Source organism: Leptosomus discolor, chromosome 2, assembly GCF_034619465.1.
Source record: "Leptosomus discolor isolate bLepDis1 chromosome 2, bLepDis1.hap2, whole genome shotgun sequence".
Classification (NCBI taxonomy): domain Eukaryota; kingdom Metazoa; phylum Chordata; class Aves; order Leptosomiformes; family Leptosomidae; genus Leptosomus; species Leptosomus discolor.
The window spans coordinates 61023474-61044830 of NC_141392.1; the positions used below are offsets into that span (position 1 = coordinate 61023474).

General features: G+C 41.7%; 1 protein-coding gene across 2 annotated transcripts in view; it reads right to left on the reverse strand.

Annotated features, from left to right (window-relative positions):
* The window catches only part of ADGRG6 (adhesion G protein-coupled receptor G6), a 115980-nt gene extending 99408 nt beyond the window's left edge, over positions 1 to 16572 (reverse strand). Inside the window, exons 1-3 of one of the 2 annotated variants that reach the window (XM_086461167.1) lie at positions 16369 to 16572; positions 16191 to 16334; positions 10001 to 10101 (exon numbers count right to left, since the gene is read on the reverse strand). In XM_086461167.1, coding sequence (XP_086317293.1) covers positions 10001 to 10101; positions 16191 to 16192 — 103 coding nt within the window. In that variant the 5' untranslated portion in view covers positions 16193 to 16334; positions 16369 to 16572. Of the gene's footprint in view, positions 1 to 10000; positions 10102 to 15445; positions 15499 to 16190; positions 16335 to 16368 lie in introns of those variants that run through there. The other variant, XM_086461168.1, reaches the window with a different exon arrangement.
* Between the last annotated feature and the right edge of the window lie 4785 nt (positions 16573 to 21357).

A 21357-nucleotide genomic window follows, 5' to 3' on the forward strand; every position in this document is an offset into this window, starting at 1 on the left:
AATTTATTGTTACACCAATGCTACTTCTACCATTTTGACTTTCACTGAGAACCTTCTGAGAACATGGAAGGGTTAAATGCAATTCATTCATAAGGCAGTGAAACAATCACTTAAGAGAAGGGTTAATTCCTCATATGCAGAGACAGAGAGAGGGAAGTCCCGACTGGTGGTACTGCTGCTATATAATGTCTTTGCCAGTTCCAGTGGCAAGATTTTAGCAGAAACATACCCAATTCAAAATAAGATCAGAATACCGGACATAATGCAAACAATATACTGCCAAAATCTGACAGGTCAAAGAAAAAAGCCTGTATTTTATAAACTAGTTACATAATAAACTGTAATCAGAGCAGCTGGTGCACAGAGCACATTTGATGTACCAGGCTTACACATGGAAGGGAGGAGGTTCATTGTTTTTATAATTACAACTTCCTTTAAATATTTTTAATCAGTCAAACAATATTTTGTTGAGATTTTTTTAAACACCCCACAACTTCTAATTCATTGTATGAACAACCCCTTTGTTCAACACCAGCATTTCACTCTTTTATTTTTGTATGTATATTATAGAAAAATTCTCTAAACCAAAGTTAAAATCCAAGACAAGTTGAACACAATTTCAATGATTTGCTATTCAAAATATTGGATAGGTGGACACTCATACCCAGCACAAAATCTCTTAGTTATTTTAGATTTCAGCAAGAAGACACAATATTAGTGTTCCTTTGCATATGTTTAATGGCTCAGCAGGCAAGGGGATTTCAGTGTTCCCTCTATACTTCCAGTTTCTTCAAAGTGCCATATGACATATGATTAACATACTTCGGAATTAGAAAATATTTAGATACAGAATTAAAAGGAAAAAAAATAGTAAAAAATTTAAAACTTAAATCCACATATAAGCCTTTCCTGTAAATTCAGGAAAATGAGAAAAAAAACCCCACAACAAAACACACTTCCCTTCTCTCCTCACACCACAGAACAAAAATCACCGAGGACTTGGACTTGTACAAATGCCTCTGTGATAACTTCAACCATGAGGTCTTTTTCTCCACCTAAAAAGCAAGTTCTGATTAAAAAATGACTTCAGCTTCACAGTATGGATTCGTCACTGCAGAGCTCTTAATCAGAAGAGCTGTGAGAAGCCAGAGCATGCATCTGAACAAAACAAACTCTGTTCAAGATAGGGAGTTGCAGTTTTCTGTCTGACACCCATTAAGAAGCATATTCATGAGGGAAAAAGCTGGAATTGGAAAAACTCTGATTGCATTGTATCCTTTCAAAAATTAGGTTAGCTGTGTGATGATCTTTTCATGTATCTACCCTGTGTTCTGCAAGATCTAACTCTTGCAGATATTTATCCCTGAAAAAAAAGGAGCTGTTTTACAACATAGTGGAAGACAGTTGCACTACTTTGAAGATATTGAGAAAAAAGCAGTTTCAAGAATGGGAATTAACTTTCTGTCCTAAAAGAGGAAAATATTTCACCACACACATTTTTTCAGTCTACAAGAACTTTCAAAAAATATGTTCTCTGAAGATACGCCATGCTGACACTTCTACAGAATATTAAGTATCAATATATTAATATAGCTGTAGTTTTGGAGTATTAAACAATTTGAGCTACACCTGTGGTGGCCTCTCTTGTCAAAAGTGACTATTTGCTACACTGGAATTTAGACAAACCAGTTCATAATGTTCAGAAATTACCAAAGGGAAGATCCATAGAATGGGAATTGCTGAGCATGTTTGGGAGCTTCCAAATCGTTTCCAACTAACAAATTGAAAGCAGTCAACATACTGCTCAAGCTGCCCTTGTCCCAGACAACAGGGTAAAAACGACAACATGAAAGATGAGAAAAAAGGAGTACAAATCCATAGTGGTATCAAAAAATTATGACTGGAGTTGAGTTTAAGAGTAGAAAGTGGCTTGATTCTTCAAGAGACGGCCAATAAAATGGATTAGTGTGAATGGTACCTGAAGGCCAGACTACATAAGCAAAAATCTAAGTATGAATTATGCACTTAATGAAATACTGCAGCAAGAGTTAGAGCTTAGCCTGTCATTTACAGGAACTGAGACCAGTGAGCACTGAATCCAGACAAAACAAGAGGTGTTTCTGGAAGTCCTGCCTTCCCTTGATATGAGTACCTAAATAATAGTATTTAGGGCAGGAAAAGTAGTTTTGATTCAATGTATCACAGTAAGTGATGTACTTCTCTGATGTAACTTACCTTTATTACACTAATATTTTACTTAACTCTGCAGAAAATGTTTACAGTCTCCAGCTGAAATACTTTATTTTCCTCTTACGGGAGAGATTTTTCTCTCCCACGATAAGAGGAAGAAATTCTGAAATAGTACAGATGAATTATTTAATCAGAGGTATTTCTACACACAATCTTAACAAGGAATATGATTTTCTGTGTGGGTCTTCTTATTTCTTAGTACCTTACTAAATTGTAGCTAAAATTTCTTTTTTTTTTTTCAAATCCTTGTAAAATAAAAGTCATATATGTTTTTCTTCATTTTAGTATTGTCCATACTAAAGTATATCTATCTCAGACATCTCTGTGCTGTGGTTGTAATAAAATGCAAATTTTAATATTTCATTTATTTGACAGTGATAACTGAGGCCTTGATCTAGTGAAAATTATATGTTACACCTTATGCAAGTCACTTAAGCAATCCCATTAAGTAAGCAAATCCAATATTCTAGCAAAGCAATCATGGACAAAAGGTGCATCCAAAATCTGCAAGATCAGCCCTTCTTAGTAATTAACAAGTGCTGACTTTACAGTCGTAATCACTCACTTCTAAAACATTCACTGGTATACGAAATCAACAATTTTAATTACTCTGTATTCATTGTAATACATACTAAAATGCATGTCACATGATTGCTAGATTTGTATGTAAGGAACTTCTATCAGGAAGACTGTTCTATTCCTAGTCAAGACCTTCACTTCATGATGCAACATTTCTCATGCTACAAACCCACAAAAGAAAAAAGTGACATTCAGGAACACTTCAGGCTTTTAATGAGACAGGAACTCACTTTGTTCAAAAATGTTCATTCACTTTATTGAGAACAACTGTTAAATACCATAAAGAATAAATTTCTTTACATAATAACCTCTGCCAGAGGCAGCCTTTGGTAAAGCACAGTCCAGTTGGCCACAAGTTATTTACCACTGAGCTAGATACTTTTCTTGCCTGTTGTCATAGACAATATTGACAAACTGACAAGTCGTCATTTGGCTATGTTTTTAACAGTGAACAGAAAAAATGAGGCAAAAATAAATTATAAATGGATTCCAAAATCTACAGTTCATAAAGACAGGACCTTCGGTGAATCACAGAATCATTTTGGTTGGAAAAGACCTCTAAGATCATCAGGTCCAACCATTATCCTTACACTACCAGGCCCACCACTAAACCATGTCCCTAAGCATCACAACTATACATCTTTTTAAACACCTCCAGGGATGGTGACTCCACCACCTCCCTGGGCAGCCTGTTCCAATGCCTAACCACTCTTTTGGTAAAGATATTTGTCCTAATATCCAATCTAAATCTCCCCTGGCACAGCTTGAGGCCATTACCTCTTGTCTTGTCATTAGCTACCGGGGAGAAGAGAACAACACTGGCCTCACTACAACTTTCTTTTAGGTAGTTGTAGAGAGCAATAATGTTTTCCTTTAAAGGTATGTTCTTTAGAGAAAGGTACATTATTTAGCCTACCTTCTAACAAAGAAGTGCAGCGACTCTGTAAGATGAGGCCCTAGTCAGCTTTGAATTTCTGTGATATTCCATGATATTCCATTTGGGTTTGGCTACAGGTGTGTATCAGAGGAACGGGAAGAAAAATATCACTGTGCTTTTAAGGCAATATTGTTAAGGTTAACGCAATGAGGTCCAAACACTTCAGGGAAAAGAATTATCAGCACCTTCAAAAAAATATAGCTAAAAAAGTAAACAGAGGTAACGAGACGCAGCTTCCTGTGAAATTCATTCCAACAGTGATTTACTTTTATATTAATGAACTGTCAACTAAGGGAAATGTAAGAAAGCCAACTAGTACCTTTTCCTCTGCAAGATTTTTATGAACAGAAATTCAGATACTAAACAGTACATAAAGGATTGCTTTTGATTTGTTTTGCTTAAGCTACATTAAAATGCAAAAGAAGATTGACAGAGAAAGGGGAAAGAATAAAAATACTTTGGAGCTACTGATTAAATATCCAGATGCCTTCTACTTATCTCTCAATTACGCATGATGTATGTATGCCTGTGTAAGGAAAGAGACTGTCAGACTGAACGCTTTTTTCAGAATTTTATTTGTTTTCTGAGTTTTTCCACAACTTACAGAAATGTGAATGTCCATGTCTGAGTCAGAGACAGCACTCTCAGTCACATTTACCCTGCTCAGCAATATATGCACACCTGTTCCCACCCTGGGGGTGCCACAGGAGAAGTTTCACAAAGCGCCAGTAATAATGTTATAAAATCATCCCCCGCCTCCTCGCTGTATACAAGGATTGTGCTGATTGACTGGGTTAATGTCTTGGCCCTTTGGTTCTTGCTGTGCATGTGGTAAGAGAGAGAAAGATAAGGGAATGTGCTGACAACCATTCCATCGTTCACTCGGCGATAGGATCTTTGGCCCTTGTCTGGGGTAGGCAGTTTCGGATCTGTGGTGAAAACACACACTTCCTGACTTGGGCTGTTCCAGATAAAACCCAGTCCATTTTCACAGACAGCAATGTGACTAACTCTTGCTGCTAGCACTGGTGGCATGAGCAATACTTCCCACCATACTCCCTTTCCATCTCATATTAGGCTGCTGAGCCCACGGGGTCACTCTGAAACTCTCCCATAAACAAGGGAGGACTTTAATCCCTCCTTTGTCTACACAGGCCCAATTAAGGAGCATGATGGACAGAGATGATACTATATTGGAGACCATTATCAGCCATGTGAGTGAAGGACCTGCTTTCAGTTTTATTCTTTTTCCTCACCTCTCTCTTTCTTGCTGAACTAAAAACAGCACAAATTTTTGCTTTGAATCACCACTAAAGAAAATGAAATTAAAATTTCAGGGACTGTAACAGAATTGAAAGTTGCTCTTCAGTGAGCTCCTGGGGATTGATTAAAGTCCTCTGAGGACATGGAAACATGACTACAGACACAAATGCGCTTTACTGATGAACGAAAGGACAATTGTTCACTGTGGCATTAGCTACAGTCACAGTAATTCTGTGGTAACAGCAGTATGGGGCATAATGCAGAAATAGTGTAATAAGAAATGTAGAAGTACTCATGGCTTGGTTAAAATAAGTATTTTCCACATCCTGAATAAAATCAAATATAACTGAACATGAGCCAGCACTGTGCAGAGATGGCCAAGAAGGCCAACAGCATCCTGGCTTATATCAAAAATAAGTGTGGCCAGCACGAGTAGGGAGGTGATCGTGCCCCTCTACTCGGCACTGGTGAGGCCACATCTCAAATACTGGGTGCAGTTTTGGGCCCCTCACTACAAGAAGGACATTGAGGTGATGGAGCGTGTCCAGAGAAGGGCAACGAAGCTGGTGAAGGGTCTGGAGAAAGGGTCTTATGAGGAGCAGGTGAGGGAACTGGGGCTGTTTAGCGTGGTGAAGAGGAGGCTGAGGGGAGACCTTATCACTCTCTACAACAACCTGAAAGGACGTTGTAGTTAGGCAGGGGTTGGTCTCTTCTCCCAAGTAACCAGCAATAGGACAAGAGGAAATAGCCTCAAGTTGCAGCAGGGGAGGTTTAGGTTGGATAGTAGGAACCCTGAAGAGGTTTTTTTTCTGAAAAGTCTTTCTTTACTGAAAGAGTGGTCAGATATTGGAACAGGCTGCCCAGGGAAGTGGCTGAGTCACCATCCCTGGAGGTGTTTTAAAAACGTGTATGTGTGGCACTTCGGGACATGGTTTAGTGGGCATGGTGGTGTTGGGTTGATGGTTGAACTTGATCTTAGAGGTCTTTTCCAACCTAATGATTCTGTGATTCCATGGTTGCATGGTAGTCAAAATTTCAAACAGATACAGATACATAATTATGTATCTATTGATGACAGAAGGTAAAAACTCTTACGAGGATGTTGCAATCTCCCTAAAACATACAAGTGTTCAAAACCCTAGAAGTCCAGTACAGGCAAGACACTTGAAAAATACATTGGAAAGTAATTATGCAAACTGGAATCTGCTTTTAAGATCACTGAAAAAACTCCAGTTCTGCTCCTGGGTTATCATAGAGAGCACAGTCAAAACCAAGAGATAGTACGATACTGAAACACTAGACATTTTGCTATGAAAGCAGAAAAGCCAAAAAGGGGAGACTAAACTGAATACTTTTGGGGAGGTTACACACACATGAAAGAACCAACTTTTACTTTCCATACTGAACTGCTGCTTCCTTATGCGAGATAAAAATGAGGCCATTGCAACAGGACAAACACCAACACAATCCTGTAGGCACAGCAACAGCACTGCCATATTCTAAGAAGTGCAATTTCCAGTGGATCTCCTCATTTCCCAGATTTTGAATCAGAATAGATACTACAGGGCAAAGATTAAGGAAGCACTACAGAAATTAGGGAAGTTTGGAAATCACCTCATGTATTTTGCAGCTCCAAGGAAAGAGGACTATAGATTTAAACCACTTCTGGCAGATATTACAATACATTCCCAAGGACCGAGATTCCCCAGTCTTCCTTGGCAATCTAGTCCACTGCTATCTATACTTTTTGATGAAATGCCTTCCCCTCACATATTGCTGTAATTTAAGCCCGATCTTTTTGCCCTTTCAACGGCCCAGAAAGATCAGTCTATCCCTTCTCAATGCAGCTATCTCTTTAAACATTATCGGTTCTTACGCAACCCCTCTTGTGCCTACTCTAGACCAAAAAAATCTTCATTCTTTCTATCTGGCCTCATTAGTTATGTTTTCCAGAACTCTATTCACTCTTTTTGTTCTCTTTTGGGCTCTCAAACCAACGAAATACACATACAAATGAAAGGTTAGGAATGTCTAAACCTCAGATAAAAGCAGATTTAACTAATTCTGTTTAAACCACCACCATTCTAACATCTCAGTTTCTATATAGTCATTTCACTGGAAGATAGGCAAGCTGTTTACAAGGGAGGCAAGACATACACTCATTGTTATAGGCAGGAAAAATGAGGCACAGCTAAGTGACTCACATGAGGGATGTCTACCCCAGACACAAATGGAAACCTGTCAAGTTGCTAACTGAGGTGCTCTGTAACCTCACCCCATGTCACAACACATGACCTGAAGCCAGTATGCCAAAACAGTTATGACTGCTGAGATTTAACTAAAGTACATGTTATATTTTTATAATTTATTTTTATATTTATAATTTCTTTCTGTCTTTCTGTTTTAAATGTCAGAGTCCATCCATTGATTCCTCTGAGGTATCAGACCTATATTTTGGGATTACACTCCACTGCTGCACCTGCTTGTCAGTACCTTATTGATCAATTTGTGGCTAAACATTTTTTTCACAGACTATCCCACTCTTGTTCTAACTTTTCTGCCGTGTAAACCTTCTCCTAAACTTTGTTTCTGAAAGCAGGCCAAGTCCTGTAGTTCTTCTCAAGTTAAACTATAAAACTATTATTTTTGCATTTTTTCCATGTCACAGTATGACTGATACTTTTATCCTGATGAACAGCCCCTTAAATAATCCATAAAACCTGTACCTGATGATCTTAATCCCTCACTTGTATGTAATCTCCTCTAGGCAAATCTTAATAAGCCCCAATAGCTTTCTAAGCTTACAGCTTACTAGTGAAGCTGGATGAATGTCAGGTTTTATGATATTTTACCATAACTTCAGCAAAGCTTAAGCTGCCAGAAACATTATGGATACCATATGAATCCACAGGCAAAGACAGTGACCAATATCTTTTAAGAACACAAAATAAAAAGGCAGGAGCAGCAGTGCTTCCCACCTTGTCTGCCTTGCTCTATCAAAAAGAGCAGATGAAAAGACTCCATTTTGCAGCATAACCTATGCTTTTACATAAAAAAGAAACATGAACCCTGATGGTTTACAGGCAAGTACTACCAAATGAGAGGCTGCTGTGAAGGTAATGTCTCATTTTCATTTCAGTTGAGTATTAACAGCAGACTATTTATGATCTCTTTCACTGTTGAACAGCAAACATTTGTCTATTGAACCTGTGTTTCCAGTGTACCTTATTTATCCACTCATCATTCAGGCAGATGGAAAAGACATTTCCCTATCTACTGGAAGTTTTAAAGATTTCAAATCTTTTCCAGTCGAAGCAAGAAAGAAAAAGCCTGCAGGGGCATGCACTTGAGATGTGAAAGAGTCAGGCTCAGGTCTCTGCTCTGATTTCCATCAGAGACCTGGTTCTGAGTCTCCTACATGCCAACCCAGTGCCTCAGAAAAGAGCACAGGCAGTAACTATAATAGAGGAGGCCGAATTAGTCGGAACACTTTGGCTGCTTTTACCAATCCAATGGCATTAATCACTTAATTGCTGAAGTAGTTAGCCAGGAGCATATATGATTTTTTAGAAGTGCATCTTCGAGTCTGGCATAGGGCTTTTGACCCATCTACTTGTTCAGTACCAGCACAGGTAGCAATGGTATGCTGCGATTAGCTGAATGCTCAGGTGAGCTTGTAGCTGGCTTTCTCTGCCCTCACAGCAAACTGGCTAGGACCTTCTGGCTCATGCGACTTAGTCTTGCCGTGTTGCCTGCACTTTCAATAACTAAACTTTTATCAAGAGGAATTCGCAAAGACTAACGGTCTTTGGGTCTTACTGTTCTAGTCACCAGGTAACAGCCCACAGCAGCTGTAAATTAGAGCAGGTTTTGCTGATTTACTTTATGCTGAGAATAAAATATAGAATCACATATAGCCTAGGAAAACAGGGAGACAAAGGTCACCAGCCAACAGAGCCAGGGTTGAGAGTCAGCTCCTAAACACATTTCCAGCTACACAATTTAATGGAAATGGAAAACACCTATTAAAGTGACATGAAGCTGGAAACTGCTACTGCACACTACTGCACTGTTTTTTCTCTAAATAAAAAGTGCAGGTTTAGGAAAAAACCTTCACTTTTTATTTAAAGAAAAAACAATATCAAAGCAATTAGAAACTCTTTCTATACATAAACCATCCTTTTTCCAATGGAAGTCTGTAACAGCAAAACTACCCACCTGATACGGAATTAGCTGAGCACTACAAGCTGCTCCAAAATTTTCATATGCTCCAGAATAAACTCCAGAGTTTTTTTCCAGTAAAGCAGCTGGAGCTTCTAAAATATTTTGCACTCTAGTGGTTAGGAAAAGACATTTAGTAAATGAAATCTCTCACTCATATGTTTAAAGAAAACAGTCAGAATGTGTTACATTATTCTGTACTCAAGCGTCACTACAGACCAAGATGACATTAAGTTTAAACTGATTGTTCGTTACAGTTTATTGTTAGCTTACGTACATATAGCTTGCTGGGGAATGTTTCTATTATTTGAATCATAAAAAATACTAATCACACTACAGTTATTTTACAGCTTTGAACAAGAGTGAAGGGTTACTAAACACATGATCTACAGGCACAAACAGCACTGTGGAAAATGGAAGAACTGTGTAATTACTCGCAGTATTCCAACAACCAGAAGAAATTCAAAAGAGAGGCAAAAGCAAAGGAAGGGCAAAATGAAAGAATTCAAAGAACAAAGTCAAAGATCAAAAAAAATAACAGCAAAATGATAAAAAACAACTAAAAAGAAAATTCAGCAGTAGCAGAAAATATGACCCAACTGCTCAATCACAACTAAAAATTATAATGCATCACTTTCATCAAAATATGATATTATACACAACTCAGTCATACGCAAGCATAATCCTTAGTCACCAAAACGCTGGCTCCTAGGCCATTTATTTAAGCAAGAAGATAATTTGCTGCCTTACCTGCTTGCTGCATGCATATAATATATGTGGTAAACAAGCAGAGACAGTGCTGCAGCTTCCATTTCCAGTGATAGCACCACATTTCACTTACATGAAGCATCCTGTGGAAAAAAGCAAGCAAGAATTCAGAGGGCTTTACACAAGCCAGGAAAATGAGAAAATACTGTTGCTAGTCAAACTAATAAATAAAGTAGCACTTGAAAATTATGGATGGCCCTAGTGTTACTTAAACACAGACAGAAGTCTCTACACTTCTTTTATGGTCAGAAACGATGTTGTCTGATTCTTAGCAGACAACAAAGCAGAAGATTGGTGAGTGCTGGGCTTCTAAGCAGATAGATGTGGGTGGTATTTCAGTAAAAGAAACAAGCAGTCCTTCAGCGACAGTCTGAAAGAGTTAAGGTGTAGGGTTTTTTTGGAGATTGCAAAGTTCTAATTTACCTATTTACATACATAAATACATTTATGCCATTTAAATATATATATATATATGAAAGATACATACACGTTTGTTATTAACTGTGTAAAGATTGTAGGTAAGAATTTGCATCTGTCCTTAACCAGCCTTTCCATATTTTTCAGTGCTAATATTTTGATAGCTACAAACTTTTCTGCTGACAACTTTAATGAAAATCCTGAAACCTTCCTTGCCAAAATCCAGGGGCTCATCTGTGCTGCCACTGAAGTCAGGGACATCTTTATTATTTATTAAAACAAATGCAAGTATATAAAAATCTTTATAAATTATAGCTCAAAGTTAACGGTTCCTTTGCCTTGAAGCATGCAGGACATCTAATGGCTAAACCAAAATGTTTCCTCCATAGTGGGCAGAAGGGGAAGCGAAAAAGGCTCTTAATAAATTTGGTCAGACTTTTAACCATGTATCCAAAATGAATGGTGCTCCATTACATTCCTGTCTCATTTTATTCAACAAGTTAGCAAGAAGCAAAATCAAGCAACAAGTAATGAAACACAATACATTATTTTGACCAACTCCTTTCCCTCCTATTTGGCAATGATAACTGGCTTTTGTTCAGTAAGATATTATCTATTTATACTGGGAGAAAATATCTACCAGAATCCCCAAAATATTTCACAAGTCTATTCCCAGCAACAGTATGTGAAGAGGAACCACAAATGAATAGTCATGAAGAAACACCGATGAACCAAAATGTCTTCCAGGTTAGTGCATATTAAATGCAGAAAAAAGAAAGGTATTTGGAATGGCCACCAGTATATTTTTATCAGGACAGAAATGTGAAAGAGGTAAGTGAAAGAAAGTACAGAGTTCATACTCAGTAACAAGAAAAATTAATTTTCTTAAACTTGGGAAAATACTCTTCCTTCTGCTCCACAGATATTGCTTTGAACCTGCCAGTGAAACCTGGAGGCAAATCACAGAATCACAGCATGGCAGGGGGTGGAAGGGCCCTCTGGAGATCACCTAGTCCAACCCCCCTGCTAAAGCAGGTTCACCCACAGCAGGTCACACAGGACCGCATCCAGGCGGGTTTTGAATATCTCCAGGGAAGGAGACTCCACAGCCTCCCTGGGCAGCCTGTTCCAGGGCTCTCAGTATCAGCTTCTGTTTCTTCCCAAAGTGCAGTTCTGTAATGTAGACAAGCCAAACTTAATGCAGCAAGATAAACCATTGTAAAGGAACAACTAATGTTTCAGTTTTAAAAGTAGTAACTCATCAAACCACTCCTGTGGGCTAGACGCCAATGGGCCCAGGTAAACGGCACTTCAAGAGACTGCTGCAACCAGTTAGGTTTCCCTTCAGTGCAGTGTTACACAGCACAAGTATCTGATTACAAAAGAAGTCCAGTTCTTTGTGGGTAGTTGTATCAAACTAGGAATTTGAAGCCGATTTATTTTTCTGAGATACTGTAAAGTCAAACTTAACAAGTGTTGAAGACAAGCACAGAAAACACTGTGCTATGAAATACAAGAATCTCTTTGATGAAGCCAGACACACAAAATAACCAATTATCAAACAATAGAATGATTGTCCTTCAACTTAATGACCCAAAAATCCCTATTAAAATCTCAGACAACAGAATGCTGAGATTTGGGAACAGTTACTGTTCAATGTATATAATTCAAAAATCCACAATACCCTGGATATTAATCTAGAAAATTGACTTTGAACAGAAGTCCTTTTAAAACATGAAAACACTTATATGCACATGCAAACACATATAGCATGCATATACTCTCACAGAGTGGTGAAATAGAAATGTAGAAGATAATATCATGACATACCAGAGACACAGAAGAATATTACTGTTTCTCTGGAAGAAATAGTTTGCAGCTACTGATGAGATACATGCCAGCCTGCTGCATAACCTACTAATGCAAACCTATAGAAGTGGTTGCATTACTGGTTTTTGTTTGTTGGTTTGTTTTGAGCAGCACTGTAAAGTTATCAGACTAGAAAATAGTAGCAAACAATTATTTATTAATTCAGAAGAAATCTGTGTTGGTTTTAATCATATTGATACATTTTCTGTGTGTTACAGCAATCATCACTTTTGATGTCTATGTGAACTCAGCTAAGTTTTTGCTCATTGAATAGCTGGAGAATCCAAGACACAACTTTCGAAATACTCAAGGAAAATGACATGAGAAGATTCTGCTGCCTAGGTCTGGAGTGAATCTCTCTAGTCACATTACCTTTAGTGCCTTTCTTAAAGAACCTGAGATTCTGCATTAGTCTGAGAGAGCTATGTAATTTGGCCAATTTCTATTTGTTAATGTTTACTTGCATTGCGGTAATGCTTACAAGCCAGTACTCCACAGTGTTAGTTTACAGTCTGTTTCCTCATCCTCACTCTTGTAAAAAGCACAAATTAAGAAAGATTTCAAGGACCTGGATAATCAACAACAGAGCAAAGCATAAATAAGAGCTAACAAGGCAGAAAGGAACAACTATAAAGCTTCTTCCCCAGAGAAAAATGCTAGCTAATTATACAGTCACTATTAAAAAACCATACAATTCTCCACCAAAATAAACAAACACTTAAAAAGTAGCAGACCTGTCTCCTCCACTTACATTCTCTACTGCTGAAGGACAAAACAATTTTCTTTACACCACATCATCTCAGTTGACAAGAAAGAAAGGTTTATCAAACTCAAACAAGAATGACCACAGAAGAAGCATGCTACCAAAACACTCCACCAATGTGGGCATCATGAGTCAGATCTGTTTCTTTTGGAGACGACTTTCGAAGATCTATGTTACAAAGCATAACCTCTAACTGAGTGCCATAAATGAATGAGGAAATCAGTTATTTACATGCTCTTGAGAGCTTGCATAGAAAAAAAAGCCAAAATTCAGAAACCTGACTGCTTACAGCCTTACACTGTGACATGTGTAACACCCCTGTTAACACACAAAGTTTTCAGGGATGGAAGTCAGCCAATGCATTGCCAACAAAAAGACTTCTTCCATAACAAAATCCATCCCTGATATTTTTCTAATGTGACATCCCAACTGGCAGACAATTATGAAAAGGAGGCAGAGTAACTGGTAAATACTTCCAGGCATTAAAAAAAACCCCAACCACTCAGTTGCAGATATTATTTACCTGTTAATACCCACTACTATCTTTATTTTAAGGTTAATTTTCTTGTTTATTAGTGTAATTAACATATAGAACTGAATCCAAACAGCATATGAATAATTCAACAGAAAAAAAAATCAGCAAACAGTTCTGGGCTAGTTTATAGCTTATCAAGGGATGATATGGTCCCCTGCTACAACAGTACTGATTTGATGGCCCAACAGACCCCTTTGGTCTTGTTTTCCTATTTTAAATGGCATTAAAAGTATGTGTTCTGTTATTTAATACTCACCAATAGCACAGAAAATGGGTATCAGCACAGCAATGCACTAAAACATACGAAGAGTTTAAATAAGCAAAGCAGTCCATAACAAAGATCTCAGGTCATATATAGGTTATTTCAGTCTTTAACCCTGGATACATTAAAATTGCTGAACACTGTTCATAGTGCGTTTTCTTTATTTTGTTTCAATTTAAATGAAGAAGTCCTGTTCTGTCCCCAGCTGGTAACGTGCTAGCAGCTCTGAACAAATCATTGTAGATTGTCAGACACAGAACCAAATCAACATTTTACCCAACGTATTTGGGGGCTATTAGGACACCTACGGTCAGAGTACATCCATCACAACATCAATCCCTCTTAATGCTTCACATCCCACCCCCCTCCACTCAAAAAAAAAAAAGTAGAAAAATTACAAAGTGACCTTCTGTGGAATCTGATAGAACTACTAATTTTTCTACGGACTTGCATTATTCCACTGTAGACACTGTGTGACATGACCAGCTATGCAGTCTAGCTACCAAGTCAATAGAGTCCAGTCCACAGCTACTTTCAATTCCTATAACATAGGGAGACAATGAGCTTATTCACAATTCATTCCAGAAGAGCAAAATAGACATGTAATATAAATGGATGGTAACTTGACATAGTGGGAGTCTTGCTACATCTAACTACTAAACCTTTTTACTCTACATGCCAGCAGCCAGCTAACGTAACATCATCACACTTCAGGTGCATACAGCTCTGCAAGAAAATATACACAAAATGTGAATAATCCTGGAGCGCTTCATTTGTATATTGTATGGTCTCAAAACATGTAATATATATTTGAATACACCATCTTCCTTGTTCAAATCTTCAGCAAAGTTCCCTGGAGTAGGATGTGAATTCTGCCTCAGGCAGACTGACATGACTTTCTTTGGTCTTTGACACGTCTAAAGCTATTAAGAAAAAATGTTGCTGACACGTTAAAATTAAAAGAAAGATAACATCAATTTCACAATTTTTTTTCTCATCTAGGTTGTAAACAAAAAGCTTTTAAGCTTAATCACTCTTTAATGGAACTACAAGTGAAAGGTGATTACAACTCACAGTTTAGTTCCTGCAGGTTAACAGAAGAGTCAATTTTAACTTTGAAATCCTTGCTTTAAGCTGTACTACACGAATGTCTTGAACTATTAATTACATAATGCCACTTGAAACTTTCATTTTGTTAAGCATTACTCATTCCTAATTATTCTTACAGTCAACCTTGAAAACACCCTCACACTCATAGAAAGAGATGAAAAAACCAAGACATGCCTTTTAATTTAGACAGTGCCAGCTGTATCAGATCCCTCTTAGTCCCCTGGCTTTCCTTTCAAAATAAACTTTTCCAAGTTGCAGGCAACTAATCTGCTAGCTGTTTCCAACTCAGCACTGCAGCACCAGGTCTTTAGGAACTCCTTCTCATTTCTGCCTTAACTTCACCGTGCCCTGTTAGAAAACCCTTTTCCCCTTGCACCGACTCCCTTAGGTCCAGCCACAGGTCTCCTCTCTTCCCTGGCTGCGAAAGCACCAGCGAAACGCCTGACCTCAAACCTCAGTACCTCGCCTTGCCTTCGGTGAGAGCCTGCCAGTAAAGGCAAAACACATGGGGGAAGGCGCCCAAAGCCCACGGCAGCGGCCCGCCCGGGGCCAGGCGGCGTATGGACTGAAGGGAACGGGGGAGGCAGAGCCCCCGACCCACCCGCCCCTCGCCCCCCGACGGCGACGCGGCCCCGCGGTGCCCCCTCTCCGCCGGGCGCTGCGGGGAGGAGCGGTGAGGCTGGTAAGGTTTTATGGAGCCGGCCCGGCCCTCCCTCTCCTTTTTTTCCCCAGCTTGCGCTGGCACCTCACCTGGAGGGCTAGGAACGGTGCCTGCGGTGGACGGGGCTCCTGGACGTGAGCGACCACGGCCCCGAGCCGGGAGGCCGGTCCGGGCGGGGTGCCGGGGCACCGCCGTTCACAGCCCGAGGGTTTCGCTGCTTGCCTGCAAGCAGGGGGAAACTCACCAATCCCAAGGACGGGATTACAGTGTTCGGAGAACGGCAGCGACCGCCCGGGAGCCCGGACGGGGCAGAGCCCTGCCTGCCCTGCCCGTTCCCGGCGTGACACTCTCTCGTTTCCCCATTCCTTCAGCCCTGCCTATCTGCACGGCTCAAACCTGACGTTACTCATCACCTACTGCGGCGGGGGCGGGGGGGGGAAGCCCTGCCTATCTGCCTGGGGTTTCTCGCTCCCCCGGAGGAGCCGGCGGCGGTTGCCCGCGCTGCCCGAGCGGCAAGCCGCAGCCCCCGCGCCAGAGTCCGGAGAAGAGACTTACATGGTGACATTACGAGGCGGCTCTCCTCCGGGTCTCAGCAACCATCCTCCCCCGCTGCCGCTCGCTCTGCCTCTGGCCCGCTCCCTCGCCGGCTCCTCGCAAAGGTCATCGCCGCTCGCCCACCTCTCTTCCACGCCCGCCCCCGCACACGCCGCCCGCGGCGGCCGGGACAGCGCCGAAGCGCTCCTCCTCCGCCGCCGCGATGCCGCCCCCCGCCTCCCCGCGCCGGACCTGCCTCTCTCAGCACAAGTCGGGGAAACTTCGGTGCCGAGGGAAGCCGCCCCGCGGAGGGCAGGCGCCGCCCCGCCCGCGCCCGCCGATCCCCGCGCCCACCGCGCCGGGGGCTCAGGTGGCGGCTCCGGCGCAGCCCCGCGGGCTGGCCCGGCCCCACCCGCCGCTCGGGGGGGGCAGGACGGGTACCCGCCGAGCCGCCACCGGGGGGCCCCGCGCTGTCCTCGGGGGAGCTGCTGCGCGGGACCGGCGCACCGCTCTGGGGAGAGGGGTGGCTACCGGGACCCCGCCGGCCGCCTGCGACCCCCGGGAAGGGCGGGCGATCCGCGGGCGCATCGCACGCCAGCTTTCACGGCAGTCGTGGCCTCGCAGCGCCCCGGCCCACTGGTTAGGGGCTAGCGCAGGGGTGCACAGGCCCCAGCCACATTTACACCCCCCAGGAGACAGTAGCCACAGGGCCAAAGCCACCCCCAAAGGCCTTGTGTTTTGGGTCAGGAGTGACACAGGCCACCTCTGAGGAGATCCCATACCAGGGACACTACCCATGGTGGTCATAGCCTCCTGGGCACACAGCACCTCGCAGCATCCCAGTGGCAGCAGGTCGCTGGGGGCAAACACGCCTCGGACACCCACCACACTGTACACAGCAGAGGTGAGCACACACGGGCCCGCCTGCATGCCTAGGGGAAACAAACCGCTGCGCTGTGCCCCAGGGGTGCTGACACAGAGCCCACGGCACTTAAAAGTGTGTGGTTGGTGGATGAAAGACTGAACATGGCTCAGCAACGTGCGCTCGCGGCCCAGAAAGCCAATCGCATCCTGGGCTGCATCAAGAGAAGTGTGGCCAGCAGGTCGAGGGAGGTGATTCTCCCCCTCTACTCTGCTCTGGTGAGACCCCACCAGCATCCAGTTCTGGGGCCCCCAGTGTAAGAAAGACATGGACCTGCTTGAGTGGGTCCAGAGGAGGGCCATGAAGATCAGGGGGCTGGAGCACCTCCCCCACGAGGCCAGGCTGAGAAAGTTGGGGTTGTTCAGCCTGGAGAGGAGAAGGCTCTGGGGAGACCTTACAGCGGCCTTCCAGTGCTTAAAGGGGGCCTACAGGAAAGGTGGGGAGAGACTCTTGATCAGGGAGTGTGGTGATAGAATGAGGGGTAATGATTTAAAACTGAAAGAAGGTAGATTTAGATTATATATTAGGAAGAAATTCTTCACCCTGAGGGTGGTGAGACACTGGTACACATTGCCCAGAGAAGCTGTGAATGCCTCTCCCTGGAAGTGTTCAAGGCCAGGTTGGATGGGACTTTGAGCAACCTGGTGCAGTGGAAGGTGTCTCTGCCCATGGCAGGGGGTTGGAACTGGATGAATTTTAAGTTCCCTTCCAACCCCGACTGTTCTATGATTCTACGTTTTTTCTCTGATGCACACAACACACTACACTTGGGATAGAAGATAGGTAGGTGGAGGTGATGCAACTCTGATACATTTTGTGAAGCATACAAGGCTGTACGCTGCTCGCACATACGATGCCGACCCACACCTCACTCCTGAGTAGCATTTTTAGAGGATGGTACTTTGCACCATTTGCTAATGATCCTAAGTTGCTTTGTTCAATTAAAATCTGTAGAATGTGGTACTGCCCTACACCTAGTTAGGAAAACACTGAAGTGATAGAAAGGGAAACTCAGCAAAACACAAGAAGTCCAAAATTTTCACAGTACTCCTGGGATGTGAGATGGCAGGATTAGAAAGGGTGGAGGAAGACGAGACTTGGCATAGTGAATCATTCAATGAAGTTGTCAGCACGCAATGGAAGTTAAAAGCAAAGAGAATTCCTATTTAAAAAAAAAATAAAGAAAACCACTAATTTTTTCATGATCTTTATACTGAACATTAATATTCACTCATTCTGGTAAATTTTTATTATCTATCTTTAAAACCAATAAATTCTAGGCTTGCTCTCATTGTAACTTCCTGGCACTGAACACGGGCACAGGCACCACCAGGCCTGGGTTAGCCAAATCTACACAGCCACCTGCGACTTGAAGGCACTGCGAATGACTTTGTACATGGTCGGCCTTTTCTCTGCATTAAGAGCTCTGTATTTGAGTAGGTCCTGGACTGCTTTCCACCCTGCTTCTGGGTCTGGTGTCACATGGGGGATCCCCCCAGGGAACTGTGGGAGGCATAGGGGGGTACGTGCCAGCTTTCCTCCAAGACTGCCCTATTGCTTTCTGTAGCAATCTGTTCTATTTCTGAATAAAGTCTGTGTAGACCAACTTTATATTGCATTTGCAATGAGTCCAATGTATCAATGCACATAAGACTTACTCTATCACACACAGTCAGTTTGTGCTTGAGCAATAAACCTGCAAGTTCTTGCCGCCTGGATTTATTGTACAAACGTTGATTGCGTTGACCTTACCTGCACAATAAAGTTTGTGCATCTAGAATGCATCAGACTCACTGTCCACGTGCAGATCAATTGAAGATTAAGCTCAGTGTCTCCTGGGCATATTGGACCCACCGTGTATGTGATATACAGAGTAAGTCAAGAGCATCTGGAAGAAGTCAATCTGCTGTTCATGCAGAGATTAGTGATATGCATGTAGGGTGTATTTGCTGCCTATGTTAGAAATTTACTCCTTCCTTCCCTACAAGGAAGGCATTAGAGGTGCCTGCAATTCCAGAACCTGTAAGTCAAGCAAAAAAAAAAAACCCAAAAATAAATCATGGGATTTTTCTCTTGTCATGCTGTCATGTAGAGCTGTTTTTTGGTTAATACTCCTGTTATGAATTTGCTGTCATACACTTTCTCAATCATCGGTCTGCTTTCCCCTTCACACAGCAGGGGCGCTGCTGCTTCTGGATCCCCAGACTGAAGACTGCCTGGTGAGAAACACCTGTGCTGTCCAGTGGTGATAATGTGCAGTGCAGATTTTCCGAATGATGAAGTAGCATGCTGCTGGAGACTGTCTCAGAGCTGCAGAGCAGCAAAGAGCAGCCTAACTGCTCACAAGAAAATGCCCACTGTTATCTGGCAGCAGCTCACTGTGCCACATCTGCCCTTAATCAATAGTGAAACAACTTGGTAAGGTGTGGGTGGTTGGAGAAGGACTACTTTTCTGAAGAAAATGTGTTTAGAATCAGTTATGTGGCCTAACGTCATCATTGAAACCAATTGTTCGTAACCACAATGATGTCTTTAACAGACATAGATATTTCTTACTAACTTCCACGATGTGGTTAATCATCGTGATGTGTTAATCCGTGTTAACATGGGATGATACTGAAAGGTTCAAGCCTCTGGGAATTCACCACTTATATGTGATGAAAAAAAGTAATATTTGTTTTCAAAACTGATATCGACATGAATGATGTTAATTCCCCTTTTGTAATTTTGAGAGAATTAATCATAGAACAATAGAATCATTCAGGCTGGAAAAGACCTCTAAGATCATCAAGTCCAACGTCAGTCCAACACCACCACGCCCACTAAACCATGTCCCGAAGTGCCACATCTGCGTGTGTTTCGAACACCTCACAGCTGCGGAAGCCTGCTATCTGATACGTATCATGCTGCTGCTTAGCAAGAGTGAGAGTTTGTGTGCGTAGATTACAGTAATTTTAAGGTCTCTATCTCAGAGTGAGACACTGCAGGCTACCTTACAGCACCTGTCTCAGGTTAACATCGCAGGCTGTGTTTTGCACAATATGAGTAAGAGGAAAAAAGTCATCCAAGTCCATAAGACATTGCTGTAATCAACCAGTGAAAGGTTCTTTATATGGACATCTAGCCTAGTGAGCGATACCAACAGAAAGGCGAGTGACTCCTTTTATTCTTTTCTTACTGTGTCTGTAGTGGCAATGTCGCTTTACGCTTTTTTTTAATTATACTGCAAGCAATGGTGTCTGATCATTGTTGGGTACAGGGGAAGCATATTCTATGAATATTCCAGAGTGTTTCATGAGTATTCTGAGATAATTAGTGAAATATTTTGTATGAATTTTATGGGCCCTGATTTTTATGGGTTTGTTCATACATTTTTTTAAGTTTACGGTTAGAATGGTTTCCTTATGTTTTGTGCAACATTGCATGGACTTCAGAAAACATTTTATAAGAATGTTAAAGAGTGTTTCATGAACTAATAATATGAAATTTTAATGTTTGAGAAACACAATTTTTCTCAGAACTTTTGTTTTGAACCTTTCCTCCTTATTACATCAGTTACATTTAGGAAAACCTGTGTTTATTTTCCAAGGAAGTGCAAATACTGAAACTTATTGCCTGTAACGGTGCAAAAGAGAAAACACTTAACACACAACAACAAAAAGGAAGCTTAAAATAAATAGTGCAATACTATGAACTGATGAAGAAAATTCAAGATCATATGCATTCTCAAAAAGGCCAAAGGAAAAAAAAAAATTTGGCTTTGCACTCCACAACCATTCCTAGCTTTCTGCCTGGTCACTCTCCTGTCTTGGAGAAAACCTGATAGATACCCTCAGCTGAGTCTGAAAGTTCAAAGGTGAGCTCCCAGAAGCTGTTTTTGAGGATCAAAATCTGGGCAGTGACCTAAAAGGTGAAGTAGCAGAGTTGATGTGGTCTGCTGCTCCCAATACTTGTAATTCAAGAACTACTTTAGACTGTTGAGATATAGCAGACAAGGACTCTGTTTCACTGTGCTTTTGTATCATCTTTACAGCCTTGCAGCTCTTCCTTTTTGAGGGTCTTCTGTCTCTCTGAAGACTACTTAATCAGCTCCCAGACTTCCCAGCCCTGGTCAGCTTTGTTTGCACCTAACCAGGTAACAGCAGAAGCCATCTTTCACAGTCAAGAGGATAATCTGCCTGAATTTCCTGGCTTTTCTACCGAGTCTGTCAGAAGCTCCTCTTTCCTTATTCTCCCTTATTTGTGAGATTCAGAGCCTTACCCTTC